The following is a 19,946-nucleotide window of genomic DNA, read 5'->3' on the forward strand; positions in this document are numbered from 1 at the left end:
TTAGAGCCTCTGCAGCTCGGCGAGCCTCAGATTGTGTTGTGACAGAAGTTTTAACTTGTGTACAGTTAAACCTTGATTTGACAAACTTCAGTATAACTAAATCCTCAGTGTAATGAAGTATTCAAAATTTCGCATCCATAGAACACCATCTATTTTTAGCTTCAATACTATAACGAAGTTGATTTTACTGCTCTTTCAGTGTAATGAAATTTCGTTGCTGGCTCAAAACAAACCTGAGGTAAAATTGTATCGTGGGCGCAAGTGGTTGAGCAGAGTACGTACGTAATAATAGGAGCTGCCCAGCTTTCACATTCAGAGCGCATTGGTAGACGCAGATACGACGACAGTCATAGTGGCGTGTGCGCCGTCGGCCGCGCCAACTGGAGTATTACGGGTGAGGCTGACAGGAGCATCTGCGCAGCCTTGGCAGCCTGCCTGGCCAGTCCGCGGCTCACGCTGTCTGGCTCAAAATTGGCGCCGAATGCAATGCATTGCCTGTGTTCTTGGCGGGATCGCCAAGAACGGGATGGTGTTTCTTCCCGCAGTCTCTTAGCGTTTCCTAAGGTTGCTTCATTCCAGTGTGTGTTTACTTGATGCAGTGTTAGGAAGTCTTGCTACTGTCTGTTGTGAGCTGCATGAAGCCATATATTTTTCGTTTGCTTTTGCTTTTGGGAATGCTGTGCATAGGGGTGTACTTATCCCCAGAATTCTTTTTCCGCGCACAAAGAGGACACAATAAGACAAGGGTATAAATATCATGTACAGTGGAACCTCGATTATACGACGTTCAGGGGACCGCGCGAAACCGTCGTATAATCCGGGTGTCGTATAATCGAAAATCAAAGAATGCGGCCAGTGGCGCTCGGCCTTGCGCCGAAAACTGTTGACCGGCTTCAAGCCCGCGGCAAGTACGCCAATCAGATTAAAAAAGACAAAACCCAGCATTTGTTTGAAACAGATTTGCAAAAAAAATCTTTATTACCGTTTAAAAAAAATCGGTAATTTTTTTTTTTGCACCTTTGCCCAACCTCGGCGCATCAACTTTCTTTCGAGGGCTGCCACGTCCGGCAGTAGGTCGCCAACATCGTCGCGCGCGCAAGCAAAGCGTCGGATGTTGTGGACGCTCTGCAACACGTCCCCGTAACTAGGAATGGGAGCGCAAACCTCTGCATCGTTGTCCACTTCGGGAAGTTTTATCGTGGGGCGCAAGCATCCATTACTTCCGTTACAAAAAGCGCCGTGGACGCCGCTGTCCTCGCTTGGGCGAGCGCGGCCTCGCCCGCTTATCTGTTTTTTCATCAGCGTCGGCTCCTGGAGACGCATCTGTTGCTGGGACGCGCGTCTTATCTTTTCTCTTTATCTTTCCTCTGATCTTTTAACTCTCCTCGGCAGCGGTGGTGGCTTGGCTCACGCCAGTAGGCGGGCCGGTGCGCTTTCCTTTTCATCCGTCTCTCAGTGGCAACAACACGCAGGCCGCGCCTCCTTGGGACTCCGACTGCACAGGCTCGACGAAAAAGAGAGCAAGTGCACTTGGCGGCCTCGGCAACGCTCTCTTCCGCGCAAAAACGGGGGTGCTTATATTCGCATGCAAAGTTTTTTTTTTTTTCAGAATTTTTTTTTCCGAAAATAGGGGGGGGGGGGGGGGGGGTGCTTAGAATCGCGAAAATACGGTACATCCCGGCCTGCGTTTGCTGACGACCTTTTTTGACGGACGGTACGAGCCAGCCGTCCTACGAAGCGGGGTCCTTCTCAAATTTGCGTCGTATAACCGAGGTTTTTAATGCATTGTCTCTATGGGGGTTTTGCCGGGACCGCACAAATTCGTCGCAAAATGCGGGTCGTCGCATGACCGGAGGACGTATAATCGAGGTTCCACTGTACTTCTCCTGAATAAAACAGTTGAAAGATTGCGCTCCGTCCTGTCTCCCTTGTCTTATAGTGTCGTCTTTGTGTGCTCAAAAAGAATTCTGAGAATGAACCAACTAGCCCCACAATACATTTTACTGGTGTATTTATCATAGGTTTTTGTGAGTTTTGATAACTTCTGTCGTACATTGATTTGTTTTCACTCTTATTGTTGCACGAAAGGTGAAGAGTATGATCAGTTGATAATAAACTACATGATCAGTCAATCATTCATGAAGTTTATTATCAGGGGGCTTCTCCATGTTGCTGCGGTGGTGCTGCTGACATTATGTGTTAGCAGGCTTTGTCAAGTTGGTCAGTTGTGTTTGGATACTTTTGTGAAGTCCCATAATTGTTTGAACTGCCATAATGCCACCGAATGAAAATCCTTGCAAACCTCCTTGATCCTTGATCTGAACAATTATCAGCCAAACAGCTGGATAGGGCATGTTTTACTACAAAGGCAACTTTTTTTTTTTTTTTTTCCTCTAAGGAGAGGGGTGGCATTACATCTATTGTGTTCTCAGCTGCAGTAGTTGCAGCTCTCAGCAGTTATCAGGTGATGTACAGGATGCAGGGCGGTCACTCATGGGAGGTCATTTCCAGCACTTTTGTCATTGTGACAGCTATTGCAAATTGCTACACAGCTTGCCAAATTGTTGCTATACCTGTGAAGCAAAGTCGCGGCATTTTACCATGAATCTTTTTCTGCCAACACGCCATATTACAAGTGCACATGGAGTGCACACAGTGATTGTAGCTGCACATCTAATCTTTTCTTGTATTTTGAGTAAACTGATTTTTCTTTTGATGATTTTTTTTTCCCTTTTGTTGTGGGCAGCTGTAGAGAAGTAAAATGTTCACATGTGTATTCATCTGAACAAGTGTTGCCATTCTTGACTGTTCTGTTTACTTGCTGTGTACATTGTATCTGTGTTGTGTTGTTTGCAGCCTCCTGAGTGCAACAGACTGCTTCAGGATGCCGAGCGGGGCTGCCAGAGCATCAAAATGTGCTTGATGGATAGCTTCAAGTTGATTTGCAGCTTCACCATAGCCCAAGTGCCAGAGGCAAAAGAAGAGCACAGCTTTGAGGTACGGGTTTTGAGCTGAAAAAAATTTGGGTACTTCCTGCACTACTTCCTGAGCTACTTCCGCATGCTCTTCAGAGCCCATGCCTGGATTATTCCAGCATTCAGCATTACTTCAGCCTTATCATGGATATGCTTGGTGTTTGGTTTATACTCGAAATGTTTGCGTATTGGTATATATATATGGTACAAGGTATATGCACCCAAATTATGAACAGCAGCTTATTCAGATCCCTGAAAAGAAAGTGTATAAAAACTGTGTACCTTGCCAGCACTCACCTGTGGGGTTGAAACTTTTGACGCCAACTGAAAGGCTAGAAATGAGGCTAAAAACTGCAGCAAACAGTGGAAAGAAAAATTATAGGCATATATATTGCTGCATGCTACTGAGCGGGCACGCGACGAGGATATGGTGTGTGCGTGTGTGAAAGCCATATAGTCAGAGAACAGAGTCTTCTGTGCTGTCTCAGTGCTTCTGTGTTTGTTACACTTTCTGGTGGAGGTGTTGGGTAGGTTTGTTACTCAAGAGAAAGGACACAACGTGGAGTAGAGAGCAGTTGCAAACTGTGAGGGTATTTTAGCTGGGCAGGATATGTTATGTGCTGAACTGGTAAATGGTGGTAACACCATTTACCAGTTACCACTCTGTTACCACTCTGGTAAATGGTGTTACCACCATTTACCAGAGTGGTAACAGAGTGGTAACCAATGGTAACAGAGTGGATACTTAGAGAAGAAAAACATATTCGGAGGAAGATGGGTTAGATGAAGTGATGTCTTGAGAAAATTTTGCTGGAATTCTGCTGCAGTAGACTCTGCTTGGCTGTTGGTGATGATGACAGTATGAGTTTACTAGAAAACATGTTTTTGTATGTGTACTGCTGCAACATTAGCGTTAACTTGGTGATAGACCTTTTTTTGAATACCATAGAATTCTGTACTTAGCTTTTTTGACATCTGTTGATAGCATGGTGAAGACATTAAAGAGGACCTGAACCGCCACCTTGAGCTTGTCTAGCTGTTGCAGGCAGCGAGTAGACAGTCCTATCATGGACACCTCAGCCAAGTTACTTGGCCATATGACGTGTGCAGTGCTCACAAATTGAGTGCTAAAGTAAAGTCCTACTTCTTTCATGGGGCTTGCTCCTCTATGGCATGTTAGCAAGAGTCTGCTTCCACACTAATCCACTCTAATGCCAGCAGCACCACTCAAGTTGAGGGTGAAAGGTGTTGAGAACTTCATCTGAGAGGAGCGGTGAAAGCTACTCTTTATTTTACATCACATCACACATCGTCACAGCCCTTCCAAGATGGGTGTAAAAATATTTTTGTCATGTTTGCTTGCATTTAAGTTTGTCAGCTTTGTAACAATGCTCATACTCTGTGCTACTGTTGAATTTTCTTCCCTTCTTTCTCCTTCAGCACAAGCAATTAAGGATGGAGCTGAACAAGCTACAGGAAAAACATTCCCAGCAAAGTGCAGAACTTCAAAATGCCCTTGACCAAATCTCCGTGAGTGTCTTTGTCTGTTGCTTCTTGTTTGTTTAAAAATGCAGCAGTGGTGCTTGGCATATGGGCAAAAGCACTAGTCTGCTTACTGATGGCTCTTGTAGAGAGGTGCTACTTGTTGGCAGCAGGCGTCTGGAAATGCAGAAGCAGAATGGTTGCAATGATGGGAAAATCAGTTCTCTTGTATGCCTTGGTTTGTTGATAATTATATATTCCAGATCTGTTGCTGTACTGCTCCATATGTGCTGAAGAGATGCAGGGCTGTGTCGTTAACTCTTTCGCTACTGTGAGAAAATGACCGATTTTGTGTGTTTTAAAGTGGCAAATGCATGAATTCATGAAGTGGCAATTACATTGTGCATTGTAGTGCACCAAACTGTAGATTATTGAACACAATCAAAAGAAAAATAAAGCATTGCACTGAGCCAGAAGTTAACAAAATTGAAATATACAAAATGTTGCACATGTCTTTAGCTACCATTCTTACCATTTTCAGCTGTGTACATAATACACTGTACTTTCCATGGCCTTTCAAGTAGTGGATGGGTTCCATGGGAGAAAAGGGGCATGGCCTTCCTTGACACTATCATAATAAAAAATCTGCTGGCGCATTTAGTCAGATATCTTGGCAGTATGTTGTGAAGACCTTAAAGCACCAAATAAGACCGCTGTCATCATTTATAAATAAAGCGCACTACATAAAATTAGGCATGTGCAAATATTCAATAATTTTGAATATTCGGCCGAAAAGTAAAGTACTCAATATTCTATTCAATCCAAATGTTTGGTATTCGAAATCTCGAAGTATTCGTCTTGAGTGAATAATGTTTCTGGAACTCTTGCTGCATGTGTTTAGTATACTTCTCTGGGAGGACACCGCGGCGCACATGCAACCAAAGCCCCAACTCCGCGCCACATGCCTGTGCTCCTGCATGTATGCCGGAGCTAGTCTGCGGATGCTCGTGGCAACAAACGTGAGCAGGCGGAAGCGCAGTGCCCAGATCTATACCCGCCAGGTGTCTTGCGGTCGTAAAGCAGGTGTCAGCACCTGCTTTACACGCATGCTGTCACCGGCATGGCGGTGTGCAACAATAGAGAGGTTAGCATAGTGTGCCAGTGTGCACACACTGATTGGTCCCGACAGGGCAGGCGTGCAAACTGCTGACCAGCACCTGGCGCCTTGTGGCATCCTCGGGGCACTCGGCGCACGCACAGTGGTTCCTTCCGGAAACAATTTGCTCTATGCTAAATCTCTCTAATCAGAGGATGTACGGCTCTCTTGGCTTCCACGCAACGAGTCTGAGCTGATTGCAGCTGCTGCAGGCGCTCTTCTTAGCGTGAAATTTGCTAAACAAGTGCGACGGGGCGGGTACGAGGGGGAGCTAGCACGAGACACATAGAGATGCATGCCCCTTTCTGACGCCTGATATGGGGTGGCTTTGGGTGTGTGGTGTGCACTCCCCACAGGTATCATGGAGTCGCCGCTTAAAAGGAACAGCTGCACAACGATGCAATCGGAGTTAAGAGCAGCAGTTGGAGGTCACACATATAGGTCACACACCCCGCAGATACATAGGCACCACATGCAGGTCGGCTCTCTCTAGTTTCTGATGGCATATTTTGGTTAGAAAATTGTCAAGGTGCTAAGAAAATTTTCAAGGTTAAAGTTTACTTTAAATTTGAGCACATATAGCATCCATGAATTTATGTTGAAAATTATTGTAGATTGTAATTGTTGAAAGCATACTTTCATATCTTAGAAGTCCTTGGTGGGAAGCTGCTGAAGGTTACGCCTGTTAAGCATCTCCTTGTCATATTTTGCAAGTATTTCATGTGATCGCTGTACACAGCCAAATGGGAAACAGAAGGCAAAGATGAGATTTCGCATGTCTTTTGTTCATTACTTTCCGCAATTATTAATACTTGCTTTTTCTCAACATCTTGATTGCTCTGCGCTAAGTACACACTACATTAATAGAATGGAATGTTGGTAATTTGAACTCACTTAATTTGAACTGACAGTGTGGTCCTGTCAACATTGCATCGCATAGGTGGATCCTGGTTGGGCTCTCTTTAATTCAAGCTTTTGCACAATTAAAACAAATTTTCAGTGCCCTTTGAGATTCGGCTGTATAAGGATGAAACAAGACTTTTTCTCTGTCTGCACTCAGTGTGTGTCCTGCTTCCTTGTATCTTTATGATGTACCTTGTGCAGAGGAATCAGGGTGATTCTTTTTAAGGTGTTGGCAGTACAATGCAGTACAATTTGCTGTGGTGTTCAGTCAGGAGAAAAGAAAGGTGGTTTGTTTAGTCACAGTCATTGTTTGGGGGCTTCATGTTTCTTCTGCACATGTTATTTGCTGGTTAGTCTGCATATGAGGTGCTTATTTGATAACATTGCAGTGGAAAGTGCAGTGCTCTTACATGTGCTTTTCTTCTTTCAGTCTCTTAAAGAAAAGAAGGAGGGCATGGAGAGAGCCATATCACGCCAGTGTAAGTTTTGTAACTGCCTTCACTGCATTTGTTCTGCGCCAAGCTATACTCCATCTCAGTAGTTCCTTGCAGCACTACCAAATCTGCAGTGAGGGCAGAGGTGTTGCTCTGACATTGCAGTATAAAGTGCCAGTATAAAATTGGGCATATGGGATAGCTTACGCTAAATAAAATAGCATGCTTCATGGGGTACATGTGCCAAACAAAAATTTCAAATTCAGCCTTACCGTACTCTTATGCTGCGTGCGCTATTTCCCGAGTTTAGCATGCGTGGCTCTTGTGTGGGCTAAAATATTTTTTCCAAAATGACGGCACCCTTCAAAGCAGGACCCCTTACTTCAGACTGGATTCGTCATTGTTGCTGCCTCTTTCAGTATGTTCACTGGCCTTAAATGGGGCACCAGTCTTTTGCATAGTCTCATCTTGCCTGTAACAAAAGGTATGAGCGATAAATTTTCTTTATTTTTTGCTTAGAGTGATGATTCTTCCGCTCTAAGTCCGAAAGAGAATCATCAGTTTGTTCACAAAAATGGCTCCCGATTTAACAAGGCGATGGTGCCACTAGGCTATACTTATGGGTCCAGGGATAGGATAGGATAGGATAGGAAAACTTTAATGTCCAACAGACAAAGGGTAGCCAGAGGGCTACCCGCCTAGACGACGGCCGAAAGGTCTTGACTCTCGGCGGCGGCTTCGGCCAGTCGGACGAGTTGTAGCTGAGTCGCTGGGTCGGAGCTCAGTAGTAAGGTCTCCCATTGATCTTTCGTATTTATACCTCGTCCCTCCCGGGGGGCATGAGAATGGGAATGGTCGACATTTCCGGAGCCCTTCACTACGGCGTCTCTCATAGCCTAAGTCGCTTTGGGACGTTCAACCCCATAAACCAAACCAAACCAAACCAATGTAGTTCTGTGCCTAAGGGCACAAGTGCAGTCAAGACTAGAAATAAATCAGAGAGCTGTTGGAAGATTAGCACTAGGTGCCCACAGCAAAACCACAAATGAGGCAGTACGGGGAGACATGGGCTGGGTACCGTTCAAAGCACGGGAAGCTCAGATTAAAATGTTACATGAAAAACGCGTGAGGAAATTGGGCAATAGTAGATTGGCAGCTAATGTGCTTAATTACATATACAGAAAGAGCGTTGACTCACAGTGGCAGAAAAGGACTAGGAATTTCGATGGAAGCGAAATTTTAGAGGCCCATGTACTGTGCGATGTCAATGCACGTTAAAGAACCCCAGGTGTTAGAAATTTCTGGAGCCCTTCACTAAGGCGTCTCTCATAGCCTGAGTCACTTTGGGACGTTAAACCTCATAAACCAAATCAAACTAACCAGTAAGTATGCAGGAAACAGTGACGAAGAAGTAAAGAGCTCTAAACAACAGGTAAAAAACGCAGAAGGTAAGAACTGAATTAATTCAGTGGAAAAGAAGAAGACTGTAAAACTATATAGAAATGGGAAAAGGCAAATCAGGAAAGAATCCCTCTATGGTAGATCAGGGCGTTTCAATGTGAAGCTACAAAAAAAAAAAAAAAATTAACCAAGAATATGACACATGTGCAGTGTGTGGTAAATAATAGGAACAATTGAACATATTATACTAGAATGTGGCAGTATCGATCCGGATGTCAATGCAGGTACAGTCACTCTCCCTGAGGCCCTAGGATTTAGAGATAACAAAGGTGAAGTGAATGAATCGGCGGTAAAAGTTATATAAAAAAAAAAAAACGATTGGAATATTGGTGACTCAAAAGCAGGGCAGTGACATAAGGTTGCAAGTTCAGTATTAAAACTTGTATTCAAAAAAAGTATGGCAAATTTACAGATAATACCGTTCGGTTTGAAGGATTGCTTAAAAAGAAATAAAAAGCGGAGCATGGCAGGAACTCCCACCACCCCGTTTCAAAGGTGACACTCCTAACTTCCATCCATCTATCCCTATCATTGCGTCTCTGTTTACATACACTGAAGTAAATGTGTGAAAAATGGTGTAACCTCCCACAAAATGCATGCGTTTAGCGCACATAAGCATGCATACGCTTATAGTACGTAGAGAGTAGAGCACTGCACGGGCCTCAATCTGAGGCCCAGGCCCGTGGCTTCAAGCCCGGGCCCGGCCCGGGCCCGCTAAATTATCGCTCTAGCGAGCCCGGCCCGGCCCGTGAATCCCTGAGTAAAGCCCAGCCCGGGCCCGGCCCGTTTCACAGTAGCGCTCGAGGTATACTGCTCACTCTGAGAAATTAGACAGCTACAACAACAATAAGGCCGACAAAGGTACTGAAACCGCAGTTTGGCTTCCAGAAAGTTTGTTCTATTTAACCCATAAGGAAGTGATTAAGAGCAGTGCTCGCCAGGCCCGTCTTTTGGAGAGTGATCTCGTGTACGTGGGCAACAATAAACTTGGAAGTTCCGAGTGATAAATAAAAAGGGCTGCATACACGCGTAGTAGTCCACTTTGCGGTCCCCCATGATTTTAATCAGCTATACTCTGCCGCCCACGAAGTATAAATATTAAAGCCGCCTAGCAAGCAGTAGGATGACATTTTTTTTAGTGAGCGCGATCTCACAGGTTGAGCTCATAGCCACTGGTTGCCTTTCAGCAGAAACGACAAGCTTGAGTATTTCACGGTATGTGTTTGAAGACTATCAGCGTCCTAAACTAATATGTTCTTCCCGAATACATTTCTAATAGTGTATAGGTATGTTTTGGGATGACGAACGATCAATGGCCAATTAAGGCCGATTGAATGGTACTCTTACTGCACCGCGGTGTGGAAATAAGGAAATAAATAAGTCAATAAATAAAGCTTAGTTTTTTTCTCACCGCGTACTATAACTCATAGCTCATCCGTCCGCTGCTTCAATGCCGCAGTTGCGTACTTCACTCTGCAATAGTGAATGAAAAGTCGGACACCAGCCGTCTCTGTACGGACCCAAGCCCGGCTCTGGCCCGCAGCTTTAAGCCCGAGCCCGGCCCGGGCCCGCAACTTCAGGCCCGGGCCCGGCCCAGGCCCGGCAAAACAAATCATGTCCCAGCCCGACCCGGCCCGCGGGCCGGGCCGGGCCCGGGCTGGCCCGAGCCCGTGCAGTGCACTAGTAGAGAGCATTTCTAATAATTTCCATGTACACCACAAGGCAACGAGACACAGGTGACACTGTGCAGAGAAACACGTTTAATGTGCTGTCCTGATTGTCTGAGGAGGTCTCTACCTTCCCTAGGGCTGCTAGGAACTAGATGGAGTATAGTGATATTTGAATAGCACATGCCACTTTTTTCTCAAGGCATGGTTACATGGGTACTCTCAATGCTTAACATATGAGCATTATACTCTGGTGCTCGAGAACTGCAGGTCACTTTCAAATGCAGTAGAAGTCAATGCTGTTGACTCAGAGAGGCTTTGTGAGCAAGAGCAAACTCCTTAAAGGACTGTAGATCAAAATTTTGCTTGCACGTTTTGATGTGTTAGACATTGGTATACATGGAGCACCCCATGGCATTCACCTGTGACCGCTAAATGATTTTTAATTGAATTTCTTCTGGACGCTGTTTCGGTTTCATCAACTGAACGGTGACAGTTATGTGTAGTTGTACTTCAGGTCACGCGAGACACAAAAAAATTGAAATATAACTGCTGATATATCATTTATCATTCTAGCTCTTGAAGCAGGCTAGTCAAAATTCGGATTCATATCTCAAAGTCTGGCGTGCAAAAACCCCCCGAAAAAAAGGTATCAGCTAGAGGTTGGTACGATCTACGTATTGCAATGCATGCTGTGCTGCAATCTGAATGGCAAGTCTGTGCACTCAAATGTACGTTTCTCACCACCACTGTCTACTTCATGTGATTCTGGTTGACACGTCTCGCCCCAGTCTTCGAAGCTTGGATGGTGAGATGTGAGGCAAGCGAGAGTGTTTCCCAGGAGTTTTCGCCAGGCAGACCAAGAAGGGACAAGGGAGGGTGACTGCTGTGGCCTTCGCGTTATCAGCACAGTTATATTTGCTCTTCTTTGCAGACTATGTTTCTCGCACTGCTTTGCCACAACATGGGAGTGCTTTTAGTATAATTAAGTGCTTGGTCTGTGTAGTTACATTGCATTTCAAAATAAAGCCAGGTAGACGGCATAAATTTTTACTATACAGTATGAGTGCAGAGCAAAATTTCAGTTGTACTTTGATTTTCTGAAAACTCCGTTTATCTTGACATTTTTCTTCATTTTTAAGACTTATAGCTGACAAGGATTTGACATACTTATGTCACCTCATGTGTACTGAGCCAACTTCACACAGCATTGATTTCACCCATGTAGCAGCACTGCATGCTTATTGGGCTGTGTGTTTCTGAGCGTAATGAGTATTAATGTGTTATTTGAAACAAATGGTTCTTTAGGCAAAGTGTATATGATAAAGGTAATCAAGACCTTGTGAATTACTTTTGTGGTTAACTGTGCATTATTGTGTTTTTCAACCTAGATTTGCAAAGATTATTTTTAAGAGTGAGGTTTAACTGATTTTAATTAATTGAATTGTCTTGAAAGAAAGGCTTGGAAGGAGTGCTTTTTCTTTCATCCTTCAAAGGCTCCTTAAAATGCTATTATTTGTGGCATTGGTGTTTTGTGTGTGAATAAATTATCAGGTAAAAAAATTTCTGCATTCTCCTCTGGTTGGATGATGTGCTAGTCTCTGCTTGGTGACCTTTTTAGAAAGACTAAACAGTGGATGTCCAGGTTTTTTAAGTTAGGTATTTTCATGTGAAATCTACACCTAGTGAGTGCATCTTTCTGACTCTCTATTTGCCAGAGCACTATTTTGTTTTGCATTGCATGTGTGAAATTTGCTTATTTAAGCTTCTCACATTAGGGGTTTGTGTGGACTGTATTGGTTCTCTCTCTTATTGCATTTGGTATTTCTATAAGTGAAAGGTGTAAAGTCATTTTTGCAAAACGCCTGGTGCTGTCTGGTAAACAGTTATTCTCAAATTTTTCAGAGTCTGCTTGGCTTACATTGACTGGTTGTGCCTGTCTTTGCAGTGAACAAGACCAAGATGGTGTTAAAGCAAACCAAGGGGAACCTCAATGTCTTGCGTGCAAGGGATGCCAAGCCTGAGAAGAAATGACTTGCTTTTTAATTGTAGCTGTATATATCCAAAATTACTTATGGCCCTTATGTGTAGCAAGGCTGGCCATATGTAGCAGTTTGTATTGGTCCCTACTTTTGCCATACTGTCATTAAAGTGTTTTTTTTTTATTTTGACCATCTTCTAGGGGATGTAAAAGCTATTTCGATGGCCACATGATCTTGAGTACAAACTTTGGCTGTCCAGCGTACTGTCTGTGCTCTGGATTGTGCACTTTGTGAGGGAGGTTTCATGTTCTCTTGGCATTTACTTGGTGTGGTAAGCTTCATTGGATTCATGTTTGTATTTCTGTGGAGCATTTTGAATTCATTGTAATCGCGTCTTTTTATGACCATGTTGTGTTTTCTATGTGTACCATTTTCTTCACTCCCATCAAAAATATGTAACACTTGTATTGTCCCCTTGTTGTAGTGTACACGACTGCCTGTTACGCATTTCAAGCACCCTACATGCAGTCATATGTAGGCAATTTTACTGAACATGTTTGTGTTAAGTTGGTGGAACCTACAACATTTTAGGCTGACTCTAGTGAGAAAATAGTCTCATTGTACATAACACATGTACTGAAAGAAATATACAGTTCATTGAAAATGTTGTGGATGTCCCTCTTCTGCCTTGTATAACATTGTTTCATTATTGCCTAGAGTATCCCTGCTGATCAGTTTGTTCACAGCTGCTAGAAATTAAAACTAATGTCTGGGTATATACAACCTTCTACACACGCAATTCATGTCTGCATGCTATAGATGGTAAGAAATAAAACATTTGTGAACAATCTGAATCTTGCAAGCACATGGCACTGTCATTGGTAAACATAATCCACAGATGCAGGGAAAAGAAAAGTCCATGTGCACAATGTGAAAGCCTTACAATGTTAACATAATTCAGGCTTTGTATTGCTTGCAGTGTTACAAACATTGGACCACTTTAGATGGCAGAAGGAGTGGTGGCTGTGTTAGCTGTTTCAAATCTAAAGAATGTACCAGTGGACCAAAATGTGCTTATGCCACAAAATAGCAAGCACTATGTGTCCACCTTACTATGCATGTGTGGGGAAGGATGCAGAAACATAGCACCCATGTGCTGTTGAATTGATATCAACTTTTTGTATTTTTGTCATTCTTAAATATCTATCGAGACCTTGGAGCTGCCATGCCCAAGCGGTATGTCTCATTATTTGTTCAGGCCCTAGCACGTTCCAAGCACAGTTTTTGATCATCCTGCATGATGGCATAATAATGCATTGCATGCTGAAGAGCCTCACTAACATTGCAATTAGACAAGGAAAGCAAATACAGTCAAACCCTGCTGTAATGAAATAATGGATATAACAAAAGGAAGTTCCCACAGGAGACCATGTATTTGATATCTCAATTCTACCAAGTAAAATTTTTCTACTAAGGTATGTAACGAGCCCCAACTGAACCGTGCAGGCCATTAGGCACCAAATATATCTATTTGTAATGGTCCTCAATAGTTTCATGCCATTTGATGCAGCAAGCTGATATTGCCGTGCACAACCCACTCTGTCCAACACTGCGGAAAACATGTGCAAAACTTGCCGCCTCAGTTGGGGCCACGTTGGGGCCCACATGGAATGTTTCTCTGGCCGATTCGTTGGCTTTGGCATGCAAAATTTTTATGCCGGCATGTCCATCTTCACCATACCTCGGGTACGGGGCCTGCTGAACAATGCCACGCAGCGCCATGCACATAACCTGTTATGCCTTGATAAGGTTGCTAATCTCATTGGAGTTACTCCATTCTCCAAACCACCTCACTGCACGCAGCCCACTGCGAAAGCGCTATGCTTCCCAGGTATGGTGTTTCCGTTTGGCAATGTATTCATGCGCCCAACGGTAACAATGTCTCACTGGTTTCACAAGGACAAGAACGAAGGCGGAGAACCGAAGCGGAAGACGTTTCCTCTTGAGGAAAAGGCAGCCATGACCAAACCAGTAATAGGCTTTGGTCTGAAGGACCTGTCCTTTACCACAATATATTTCTTTTGTGCAGTGAAGCAATATGTATTGGTGTCATCGTGACCAGCATGCTAGCACACCGAAGGAGGAAAGCAACCAAAATGGGCACTTGATCATGTCTGAATTGCCTCCATGCGCCCGCTTCACTGTGGCTACTACTGGCTTCAGCACCAGGTAAACTAGGCTAAACATTAATAAATTTCTCCCTGTCCTCTACAAATTATTCCTCCAAGACCCATTTTCCAGGGTGCTGAAGCCTTGCAGGCCGCAGAAGAAATGGGTGTACGTTGGTGAGGCTGACACATTCAGTTGGTGTACGTATGTGCTTCTGCGTCTGGGCACTCTGTGCTTGCATCTAAAACTCCCTTGGAGGAATGGTGTGAACCACAGGAAAAGAAGTCTTCCAAATTGTTAACCCTTTCTTTATAATACTTCTTGAAGCAATTTTCAATTCTAATACAAGCTGTCTAATATGTCCAAAAGATTGAGGCAAAGATACATAGCACATTCGAGGTCTTTTTACGAAGTCTTAGGTAAACTGTGTACCTCATTTTTTCTACAGAACCAATAGTTCAAACAGCTTGCAAGTGATGTCATTCCAAGTGGAATTTTATTTGTATGCATGCAAGACATGCACAAAGCTTGTACCTTGTAAAGAGTTAAGGGGGGATGCGAGGCAAAAGTTATTCTAACAAAGCTATCTGAATTTTCATTATACAACGTTCATAAACTAACAAGGAACATGTATTCCAAGTTTGGTATGGTTTGTGCAGTATAGAAATTTAGAAAACAGTGTTTTCTGTTGAAGGGCAATGCGCGAGGTGTCGCTGACAGTGCAGAAAAATGACGCTTCAGCCACACAGCACAGCGGCAAATAGGCATATTGCAGACCATTTTTGCCCTTTCTGGCCTGTTTAGGCATTATGTCAAGACTACAGCAGAAAAGCATTAAAACACGAGCAAAAACAGTATAATCCTATAACACTGAAATTTAGGTTATGTTATAATGGCGTAAATACAGTATTCCTGAAAATTTTACTAAAATCGGCACAGCGTTTCAAAAATTTCCCTTTCAGCTCCACATCCTCCCTTAAGTGCCCTTTTGAATAAAAGGGGGTACTTGGTAAGCAAAAAATAAATGTGAGCTCTATTAAAATATTACACCAGCATTTAGTTCTGCAAAAGTAAGTATACCTGATATGAAACTGATTTGATTTAATTTGAGTGCCTGTGTGCTGTACAATGTCTGCGTACATTAATGAGCCTTAGGTGGTCAATTAATGTGGAGCCCTCCACAACAGCATCCCTTATCACCCACATGCTGCTTTGGGTCGTTGACCTATATATGCCTAAACTTCACGGCACACAATTTTTTATATGAAATGTTTATTTCACTTTATAATTATCCTTTTATTGATGGAAATATTTTTCTCAAAATCGACTTCAGAGCCATCCTACAATGCAAGACACAAGGCAATGCACTACCTATTGTGTGTGGTAAAGCTGAAAACATTTCTCATCACCTGGTGTTTTTAAGGCGAAAGCCTTTAACGCCTTATCGTTGTCGACAGAAGGTTGTCAACAGAGGTGTCACGATTTTTCTAGTCGGACCAGAAAAAAAATCTTTGAGCACGATGGGATTCCAACCACCATCCTTCCGTTCCACAGCCGAGCGTGCTAATGGCTACGCTACTTCCTGCTAACACATATGTATTTCTCCTTGTCTAGGACACTGGAGAGTGTTTGCAGAAAGGCGTCGAATCAGGCGGATGCCTCCCAAACGCTCTTCAGTGTCTCCAGCATTTAAGGTTCACAAACAATTGTGTACTTAACACTTTAACCACACATCAGTGACACAAGCAGCAACACCGCACTAAAGGCTTTCGCCTCACAGCACTTTAGGTGCAAATCTTGTCTGCTGTTGTGGAATCACAATCTGGTTAACGCACTCGAATCTGCTCACTGTTTCCAGAGAAGACTGGTGGCTCTTTCTGAATGCATACAACGTACAAAACTGAAAGCACACATCGCAATGCTTGCACAAGGTAAGTTTAGAGCCTCTGAACCTATGCTAGCAGATGCAAGCTTTGATGCAATAAAGTTCCTGCACAAAACAGCCTAGTGTCCTACATGTGGGATACTAGGCATATATATGGGTTAAACCCCACAATTGCACATCGAGTTCATCGAAGTGCAAGTAAGGTAAATATTTTAGGGCCACAGAGTGAAGGTAAACAAGAATCAAATTGCCGAAACAGCATACAGAAAGGGTTGCCAGAAAGGGCGATAAAAAGCACCTCAAATGATGATGATTACATTTTTTACTGACGACAACGATGGAAGTAAGACTCCATGTTGCGCACCACAGTAGTAGCTGTATGGAAGAAACTTGAGAACCTTGCACATACAACCTCGAAGAGTGTGGACCAGACATGCATCAAGAGCTAAACTAATCACAGCGAGTAAGAAAAAAAACTGATTTAACTGTTCCATTCAAACTTGTTTTACCCACACACATACAATAACTTTCTTTCACAACGAGTGCATGACTAAAGGTTTTGGTGCTCAGTAGTGCACAAGTACCCAGTTCATGTAAGCTGCAGTTTCTTTATTTTTAGGATAGGCAATTTTTAGTATTTTTGTTGTAGCCAATTTGTTTAAGAAAGGTCTCTACATTTGAGTAATTTTGTACAGCTCACTCGCGGTTCACATTTTGTAATGGAGCAAAGCTAAGGTGGAGATGGTGGAAGGAAGCCAATGGCTGCACAGCTGAGAGGGTCAAGCAAAGAGATCGTTCTGCAGTAATTTGCAACAAAGTAGTCATATAGCCGTGCAATCTTCGACCCAACAATTCACATCTACATTCACACACTGTTGGGAGCAAAAGTGGCGTGCGTGTACCATGCATAATTGCATCACCCACTACTCTTGTGACGCCTTTCAGCGTTTCCACCCAAAAGGTGTGCCACGTACTGAAACAAGCAAAACTAACATGCCTCTAGATAAAAATGGTTGCCTCTTCGCCCGTCTCTACAGAAGTTACTGTCGGAAAGAGGCATAGCAATGAAGTTGAACTGAAGCTCAAGTGGTGTACCCCACTTTTGCACCAAGCAGCACATACCAGTTACAAAGCATATACAACAGTCATCCTTGAAACTTTTCACCTCGTTTGTGGGCCAAATTTTCACTCGCACTATAATATGAAGACTGAACAGTGTCTCCTTTGTACTAATTTACATGAGCTTGCATTCTGTATGGCGTTCAGAAAAGATCCACAAGAACAGCATGCAACAAGCTCAACATTAGCACATTGTACATAGATGGGGAAAACTGCAGAGTTCAATATGCTGCAGATATCTGTCAGCAGCTGAGAGTCACTGATGTAGGAGTTGTGGTAAAACTGGTAGTGCTAGCAAAAGAAACAGTACAAGTCGCTACTTGCAAATCATTTTAGCAACTTTTGTTATTCAAACAGCTTCTTCATAGCAACAGCAAAGTATTTGTTTAGCTTACACGTGCGCTCCTTAAGGAGCTCCAGCTGCCTGTCAACAGCTGCATTTTTTGAGTCTAAATACTTTGCTTGCTCTAGGTCACATTTGGCCCTCTCATACTCCTGTAACTGGATAAGTGCAGTGCCGCGTCTGTACAAGGCTTTGATATTTTCAGGATCGATTTCCAGAGCCTGTGTACAGTTCTCAACGACATAATCATAGGAGCAGTTTTGCAGCTGGCATGCTGCAAGGTTCAGGAGGCATTTTAGCTTCAAACCTTGGATGTTTAGTTCGAGCTGCGAGGCTACATTTTCAGGCACCTCGTCATGCTCTAGTGAAACGACATATTTGTATGACCAGCTGAAGTGCCTGAATGCCCACCTGTAGTTCTTTGCCGAGAACAAGCGGCTACCCTTATCTTTGTGCTCGCACGCGTACCGCCACTTGTCTGCGACGGTCATATCACAAACGTGTGGAGCGTCACTAAACGATTCCAACCGTATTTGAACTTTGTAAGACTTCGGGGTCACATCAAGCTTCACAGGTGGTGCTCCACTGTCAAATGAAACATCGCCGGCTTCCTTGTTGCTGCCTTTCGACAGACAGTCGGCTGGCACGCGGGGGATGTTGACGAGTCCTGGCTCTGGTTGATTTCCATCATAAAGGTAAGCAGCTTTCGGTATGTATGGCGCAGCAACAGTCAGCGGAAGTGTGAAAAAAACATCGCAAACCTCTTCAGCGTTCATCGTCATCGCACATCTCTCAAGGATCAGTTCCACTTCGCTCGAAACATCTGCGATTACTAACGTTTTGGTTTGGATGCCGCCTTCTAGACCAATAATGCCTTCTTCGTCTGACAAAACTTTCAGCTGGCACGACGATTCATGTAAAGGCATTTTCCCAACGCAGCCACCTTTTACAACAATTTTGCGAAAAGACTTGTCGGGGGCTTCCCATTCTTCGAGCGGAGCGCTTTTGTCAGGCATTGCACGGCATTAAATTCGTCACTTCAGGGCTACGAAATCACGAGAGTAAAGTGGCAAAGTCCTCTCTGCATCTCGAAGAGATGAAGAGCGCTGGTAACCACGGCTGGCAGCTGTTGTTGTTAGAGAGGGCTACAGATCGTCCTTCCGTTGGATAGATGTGGATGCACCAATGGATGCACTCCCAGCCTGTGTTTGGATGCGACCCTTATGCGACCATCCGCCTTAGATTACCGTTTTGGTAGTAATTTTAAAGCAGAGAAATTAACATAAAAAGGTCGAACGACCCACAGATAAGCCGAAAGCGAATCAGAGGAAAGCGGTTTTTGTTGCCTTTTTAGTGGGCCAACGCCAACGGTGTGCTGAGTGCAGGCGTGCGGGCAGTGCAGGCTACGCTAGCGCCGGCGCTAGCTAGCGCATGCGATTGGCCGCACTCTGCTCTGCTCTCGCGAGTGACTGCAGAGGGGGTGACATCGGCAGCGAGCCAGCAGCAAACTCCGTGGCCTTCGTTATTTTTTGTCAGCTGTCAGTTCTCGTTTCTGATTGAACCTGTTATTACCGCTGTTACAAAGCAACCCATTTGAAAGACTTGCAGGATCGGCGAAGATCTTAGTATCGGGCCTCTGTGCACGGTTCAGCTGCTGTTTACGCATGTTCTGAAGCAGCTGAGCGATGGACTTTAGCGTAAAGTCTTTCAAAGGTCTTGCGGCAGAGGCTGCAACTGTGTTCACAAGAGCCGTTCAGGTAATGCTGCTGACGTTATGCGTTGTTTGAGCTCTACCAGTAATCTAGTTTTAGCATGTCTTATCAGTTGCTGCAGTGTTCATTGCTGGTCGACCTCACGCAGTACTTTCGAACACGAAGCTCTTGCCGCATCATCGAGAACTCCATCAATGCAGTATTAATTTGGGGTCTGACAAGGGCATGATTTTTGTTTGTTCTTCAAAAACTTCGCGGACGTTTTCGAACGTGCTTTGCCATGAAACTTGGCTGCTACTTGCCGTGAGCCGAGTGGCGATGGCCGCTTTGCAACCGCCTACTTTATCTCAGCAAGCCCACAGAATTGAGAGAGCCCGCTTTTTTTTTTTTTTTTTTGCATGTTTCTTGTGTTACTTTACTGGGTGGCTCTGACGTTAGGAAGAGTAGGATGAATGTTTTATTGAGCGATGACATTTTTCTTTGCATGTAGAAAACTATCAAAAAGGTTTTAGCCAGATCGTCCGCTTGTGCAGTGGAGTGGAAAGCATGTTAGGACCGCCGAAGGCTTTGAGTATTCGTAGTAGAACTGGCACAACAGCCAGTGTCACCATTTTCTGTCACTTTCTTTCGGTGACATTGTTGCAATGAAAAGTGGTGC

At 44.0% G+C, this 19,946-nt stretch overlaps 3 protein-coding genes across 11 annotated transcripts in view; 2 read left to right on the forward strand and 1 right to left on the reverse strand.

Annotated features, from left to right (window-relative positions):
* LOC149353066 (uncharacterized) overlaps positions 1 to 12,728 on the forward strand; it is an 83,534-nt gene extending 70,806 nt beyond the window's left edge. For all 8 annotated transcript variants that reach the window (XM_089582264.1, XM_089582271.1, XM_089582266.1 and 5 more), the window contains 4 exons: positions 2,857 to 2,997; positions 4,416 to 4,505; positions 6,947 to 6,995; positions 12,027 to 12,728. In XM_089582264.1, coding sequence (XP_089438390.1) covers positions 2,857 to 2,997; positions 4,416 to 4,505; positions 6,947 to 6,995; positions 12,027 to 12,112 — 366 coding nt within the window. In that variant the 3' untranslated portion in view covers positions 12,113 to 12,728. The remainder of the gene's footprint in view (positions 1 to 2,856; positions 2,998 to 4,415; positions 4,506 to 6,946; positions 6,996 to 12,026) is intronic.
* A 1,978-nt stretch (positions 12,729 to 14,706) lies between these two features.
* LOC149353067 (uncharacterized) lies at positions 14,707 to 18,775 on the reverse strand. Its single transcript, XM_089582272.1, has one exon. The coding sequence runs from the start codon at positions 18,590 to 18,592 to the stop codon at positions 17,579 to 17,581; it is 1,014 nt and encodes a 337-aa protein (XP_089438398.1). The 5' UTR covers positions 18,593 to 18,775; the 3' UTR covers positions 14,707 to 17,578.
* Positions 18,774 to 19,946, forward strand: part of EndoB (SH3 domain containing GRB2 like, endophilin-B) — a 47,175-nt gene continuing 46,002 nt past the window's right edge. Inside the window, exon 1 of one of the 2 annotated variants that reach the window (XM_089582274.1) lies at positions 18,774 to 19,333. In XM_089582274.1, the coding sequence (XP_089438400.1) occupies positions 19,262 to 19,333 (72 nt within the window). In that variant the 5' untranslated portion in view covers positions 18,774 to 19,261. The remainder of the gene's footprint in view (positions 19,334 to 19,946) is intronic. The other variant, XM_089582273.1, reaches the window with a different exon arrangement.

This window comes from Amblyomma mixtum, chromosome 3 (assembly GCF_055824585.1).
Source record: "Amblyomma mixtum isolate Tamu chromosome 3, ASM5582458v1, whole genome shotgun sequence".
Taxonomy (NCBI): domain Eukaryota; kingdom Metazoa; phylum Arthropoda; class Arachnida; order Ixodida; family Ixodidae; genus Amblyomma; species Amblyomma mixtum.